Raw genomic sequence first — 6,189 nt, forward strand, 5'->3', positions numbered from 1 at the left:
AAGTAGGGGTAAAATGGGTTTCAGTGTCAAACAGTGACTCCCCTTGGGTTTGAATCTCTGCCTCTTATCTAGCTGTGTGACTTAGGCAAGACCCTTCACCTCTCTGTGCCTGTTTCCACTTGTATAAAACACCGATTACACCTGGCGTTTGTGAGAATCAGATGGAGAAAAATGGCTGTGGAAGGAGCTGTCATAGTGTCTGGCACACAACAAATGACCAGTGAATCAGCAGAATCATCACCATGAATATGATTTTTTTTTTTTTTGAGAACTTACTCTGTGTGGAGGGCTATGCTCTAAGCACTGTGATCTCCATGTTGTCTTTTCCCTTTGACCACAATTTACCAAACATTATTGTACCCATTTCAGAGATGAGAAAAAAAAAAGGCAGGGGACAGAGGGTGACAGATTTACAGGGATCCCAGTCTCCTCAGTTGATTCTCCGACTCCCACCTAGCAGATGAATGCCAAGGAAAATGAAGTTTATATTTTTGGCCAGCAATTAGTCTTTTGTGCCCCATGGATTTTTTTCTTTGTAAAATCTCTTCTAATTTTTTTTTAATTTAAAAGTACTTCCAGATTTTCTTCAAGACGACAATTATGTCCAGTGTTCCAGACCCAGAGGGGGTCAGGTTGAAAATCTCGCCAAACCTCAGAGGCAGTGTTTGAAGAGGCCTGCAGGGGGCAGCAGAGAGCAGTGTCTGGATGACTCGGGCCCCAACTCCAGATTTTCCGGGTTCTTGCTATGCCCTTTTAGCCTCGTTCTAAGGCCCAAAGAAGACCCAGAGGGGAGTGTGAATGAAGACCCTACATCGTAGGGTGAGGGGGGGGGATTGGGGCAAGTGGCTTTGAGGTTCCTGATTTTAGGGGTGGGCAGAACACTTCAAAGAAGGAAATCAGGCTTCACTAATTCAATTGTTCATCCAATAAATGTCCCCTGGGCATGTGTTTGGGGGACAGGTGCTGTGGTCCCCTAAGAGAAGTTGTTCTCAACCCTGCATTTCCCCCCAAAGACATGTTCTGTTTGACCTACAAGGGCTTATTTTGTCTTTTTTTTTTTTTTAAGTTTATTTATTTATTTACAGAAAGAGAGAAAGCAGGGAAGGGGCAGAGGAAAAGAGAGGGAGAGAGGGAATCCCAAGCAGGCTCCATGCTGTCAGCACAGAGCCCAATACAGGGCTTGATCCCAGGAGCCATGAGATCATGACCCAAGCCAAAATCAAGAGTCAGGGCACTTAACCAACTGAACCACCCAAGTGCTCCTCTTTTGTCTAATTGGTGGCCGTCATTTAAAAACCAGATTTCACATGAAGATGTGTTTTTCTGGTGACTTGTGTTGAAAAGGCAGGCGTTCCAGAAGCCCAGGGCTGCATTCCTACATAAGACCTCTGGCCGATCTGAGAAGCAGATGCTCTCGGGTTCACCACAGTCCTCACCACTCTCTATTGTCTTACACCCCTCCTGCTGAGAGGCCCCTGTTGGCATTGACTTTGAAACTCCTAATCTGTTTCAGCCTTGATATTTTGTCAGTGGTGAAATGAAAGATGCAGAGATGAGCAGTGACATGTCCAAGGTGACTTCATGGGTCGGGGGTACAGTCAAGCTTGGAACTCAGGTCACTTGAACTTCAGTCTTGAATCATAGTCAGGTTCCTGGGGTGGCTCTGTTTCTTGGGTAACCCCTGAGAGCACCACCCGTGCCGACCACAGCCTGACGAGGTCTCCTCCAAGGGCTCGGCCCTACCGGGGAGACAGGGTGAGGCACAAGAGAGACCTCAAGTATCTGAGAGGAAGGGCAGAGCTGAGGGGAGAACAGCAGACAAAAAAGGGATTGAGAGCAAGGCCCCTGCTCTCAGTAAGGCTTCAGTTTGAAGCTCGGCTCATGCACGTCTTAGCTGTGTGTCTTTGGATGAGTCACTTTACCTCTCTGAACCTCACTTTCCTTGTATGAAAAAGGAAGGTAGCAATTGCCCCTACGTGGGGAACGTGTGGAAAGATTAGATGAGGTAATGCCTATAAAGCACATGGTGACATTGAAAACAAATGCAGACTTGATTATATCAAACAGATAAATGCAAGTACTGTTAATGTCAGTATCAGTATTACCCTTGTGTGTGTTACCGAAAGAGCGAGACCCTGTGTGGGGACGGGAGAAGGGTCTCTGAAAGCCCATGCTGGCCCTTAAGAACATCCCTCTGAAGGTGTCTCCTCCCCCGGCAGGTCCCCATCATACAGTCCATCGCCTGTCAAGAAAAAGAAGAAGAAAGGTTCCAAGAAACATAAGCGACACAGGTATTGTCCTTCTTCCTCCTTGGCAAACACCCTCCTCCTCCTCCGGGTGGGGTGGGGGTTGGGGTGGGAGTGGGTGGCGCCCAAAGTTCACTGGGAAACTTATCATTTCACTTATGTACAATACTCACCTGTGTGTTGTTATTTCCTTTTTCTTGTCTAACTTAGAACTTGGTTGCAAGGAACCGAGGCCCACTAAAGCCAACTCCGGCCCGTAGGGATGTGTGATGATAAGGAGGCAGGAGTGTCTCAGGAACCAGTCAGACCTCAGTGAGGGGCTGGGACCGGGGGGTGGAGAGCTGGTAGCACCCAAGCAGGATACACAGTCCCTGTTCCACACAGGGAGACACGGCTGCACCCTGTTCCCATGTCTTCCTGTGGCAGACCCAGCCACAAGAAGACACAGGAGCCCTCTGGCTTGTTCCTTATTCCAGATTCCCAAGGAAGGGCCTCTCTGGTGGGTCCCACTTGTCCTAGAGGATGGAACATGTAAAACATGGCTTCTGGGATTGTCCACCCTTGTGGACGTTGTTAAGGGGCATTGTGAGCTGGACACACATTCTGAAAGGTGCCCACTACTCACACACGTACACACACACATGTATGTGTGTGTGGGGGGGGGGGAATTAAAGAACTGGAAGGATGTACAACAGAGGACTCAAATCTGTGGCTCATGGGCCAACTCAGCATTTTATAATTGGGAGATTGCATAATAAAACAAAAAAATCAAGTTTTCCAGTTCCTCCGTTAAATCAGCAGCTCTGCCTTCACTGGGCCACTTTTCCCACAGGAGGCCACCAGCTAGGGTTGAGGGATTGCTGTGCATTTAGACAGAGCATAGGTGCTTTCGTGTGCTACAGGCCCCACTTAGCGCCCCCTCACACACATTTACGAAGCCCGCTTGGCCTTGGGGGCAGGGAGTTTGAAATTCCCAGTGTAAGTTCTTTGCTATGTTTGGCTGTGGACGGTACGGAAAGAGCAATATATATCCTTTTTTGCTTATCCCTCTCTTCCAATCTGCCTACATCAGTGGTGGATTACTTGTGCAATTAAACAATCACAGTGGAACAAAGGAGAAGAGTGCATGTGGGTTTCCCCCCTGCATCCCACCGTTGGTTCAAAGTTGCCCCCAAAGTGGCTTTTTCCAAGCCAGGGGTGTGGCCACATCTCAGCCCTTGTTGCCAGAATGGTCTGAACTCAGTCTCGTGTCACCAGCTATGTCCACTGCCTGCCCAGACATTTCGACTGTTGAGTCCACGCTTAGCACAACGTGGGAAAGCTGATTAGCAAAACGTTGTTAATTTGGTGTTAGAAACCTTTCCCGACGTGGGGTCCCCTGTGGCGGCAATGCCGCCTTCCTCTGCTGACCAATCTGTCCTATTTTGGGGGACCTTTCCATATCAGGATCTTAGAAGTCAAATGGCTTCTCACTCAAGGGTTTCTCCTCATTGAGAAAGAGACTGTGCCAGAAAGTTAGGAACGGCTTTTTCTGCCAGCCACGCTTAGCCCAGGAGGTGGAGATTAAGAGGGGAAGATGCTATTGCTGGTATTTTCCAAACCACCTGCTAAGCACCACCCTACTTCTGGCCCTGCTTCTCCAAGCTCTTGAGATGTTGAGTTAATGATAGTGGACTTTTTTGGAGATAGGAGCTAGGGGTGGGGGATGCATAGAGATTTTTCTTTCTCTCCCCTCCATAAACATGGCTTCAGGGCTAAAATAAAAAAAAAAAAAAGAATCCCATTTTTCACATCTATTTATTGAATACCCAGTATATCCTATGAATAAGATTCTGGGCTTCGGGAACAGAACAGTGACCAAAACCCAGCCCTGGACCTCAAGTGGCTCACCTTCTAGTGGGGAAGATGAGTCATTATAATGTGCAGAGGGCAGTATAAGACTAAGCTCAGAAGCTCACCCAAGCTTGGGGCACCCAACCAGCCTGAGGGGATCAGAAAATGCTACAAGGAGGTGATATCTGAGCGGAGCTCTGAAGAATCCCTAGGACTTACGTGGATGGAGCTGTGTGACCTTGGGCAACTTAACTAACTTCTCTGAGCTTCAGCGTCTACAAAATGGTTGTTACTAGAACTTCCCAGGGTTTGGGTGAAGACTGAGCGTGTGGGAGACGCTTAGCATGGAGCCTGGTGCAGTTAAGTTCCACACGTGGGAGCTGGTTGTCCCGTGATGATGAGGAGGAGGAGGATGAAGAGTCCACCACTAGGCTCACCCCACCCGGGGGTAGGGGAGGAGGCAGAGGACTCTTGTATATCCCCTTCATCCACCCCCAACTGAGACAGGCTCACTGACAATTTTGGGGTGAGGACTGAAGCTCCGGTGGGTTTGACTGAAAGTCAAAATGCAAACCAGTATCTCCCATATGGTGTCCATTGTCCGAAATCTGTGACAGAAGGAGGATTCGCCAGGTGTCCTGACCCCCGTGTAGCATGACCATAAATGCACTGATACGTTTGTCCCAGGAAAACAAATCTCAGACTCACCTGTATTTATTTTCTTCCTTCCTCCCTCCTCTCTCCCTTCCCTCCCTCCCTGTCTCTCTTCCTTTTAATTCCTTTAATCAGGTCATTCTCCAAGAAGAGAAGGCACAGGTAAGAACCTTGTCATTTCTGGCTGCTTGCTTCTGCTTCCTGCTTTCCTAACAAGGTTTTAGGCAGCTTCTAGAGTCAGTTCTCCGTCTCCATCTCTGTGCTCTTGAGCACACCCCCTGCATCTTCCTGGGCCTCAGTTTCCTCCAAAATGAGGGCCTTGGGCTGGTTTCCCTGAAACTTCCAAGCCAGCTTTTGCGTTCCGTCAGGCTGGATGGTTGCTCCTGGACCAGCCCCCACCAATACCCCTCCCTGGAAAGTCTGGCTACCCTGGTCAGAGTCTGTTTTATCACGTTGAAATCCCAGGTTGGGGCATATAGGGAACCATCGGCCCCAGCCACCCCACCAAAGCCTTCCCAGATCTTAGCCAAGGGACAGAGGCCAAGTCCTACTGGACTGGAAACAGTAGGTGAGCACAGATCGAGCTGTCACCTACAGGGTAGCCACTATAAATTGGATCCTGCACTAAGCCCCTGCCATGTGTGTGTGTATTTAACCTCCACTGATCTCCATCATAACCCTGTACAGTGGATGTATTTATTCTTCCCATTTTACAGATGAGGAAACTGAGATTTAGACGGATGTGACAGGCTTGTCCACAGACACAGAGTCAGGTGACAGAGCCAAAATTCAAACCCACGTCTGTCAGACACAGGATCAGGACACCCTACAGTGGCTTCTTAAATAACAGCCACACCTAGAGCAGTTGGCAGAGTGCAAAGTTCTTTTGTTTATCCAGTTAACAGGTAGAGAGCGATTACCAATGTCAGCCAGCCTCCCAGCCCAGCAGCCTGAGCAATGGCCCCACCTCACGGTCAAGGAAACTGGGTCTTCCAGAGGACAGGTAACTTGCCTGATGTCACACAGCGACTGAGCAGCAAAGCTGGGACGTGAACCTGGACCTTTCAGTGAGGTCCTGGGCTCTTCCACTGCCCAGGCTGAGTCTCAAACACGGAGATAAATCACACGGCTGACGTCAAGGTGCAACAGCAGTTGTATAAGGTTTTCCCTTTATCCAGGACCTAGGCCGGTCCTGCATTCCTGGTGACCCCCCTGAAGCCAGTCTGGCTTGAACTACCAAATAGCATTCACCCTCCCTCTGGGGCCTCTAGTTGGTAATGCTGGGAACGCGCCTCATCACTGTCCACCGGACCCGTCCATACCCCAGCCCTCTGACTTAAAAAAACAACAACAGATACTTAGATAATCACGGGCAGTACGTTACAGAACCGGCCAAGCTTCATGAAGCTTCAGAGTGTCTCCCTATATATTCCATTCTTTGCTCTTAGAAACTGAC

The 6,189-nt window shown here is 49.1% G+C and overlaps 1 protein-coding gene across 3 annotated transcripts in view; it reads left to right on the forward strand.

Moving 5' to 3' along the window:
- The window catches only part of SRRM4 (serine/arginine repetitive matrix 4), a 154,573-nt gene that overhangs the window by 112,439 nt on the left and 35,945 nt on the right, over positions 1-6,189 (forward strand). For all 3 annotated transcript variants that reach the window (XM_086681810.1, XM_086681809.1, XM_086681811.1), the window contains 2 exons: positions 2,220-2,291; positions 4,869-4,895. In XM_086681810.1, coding sequence (XP_086537936.1) covers positions 2,220-2,291; positions 4,869-4,895 — 99 coding nt within the window. The remainder of the gene's footprint in view (positions 1-2,219; positions 2,292-4,868; positions 4,896-6,189) is intronic.

Source organism: Puma concolor, chromosome D3, assembly GCF_028749965.1.
Source record: "Puma concolor isolate L17-30 chromosome D3, mPumCon1.1.hap2, whole genome shotgun sequence".
Lineage (NCBI taxonomy): Eukaryota > Metazoa > Chordata > Mammalia > Carnivora > Felidae > Puma > Puma concolor.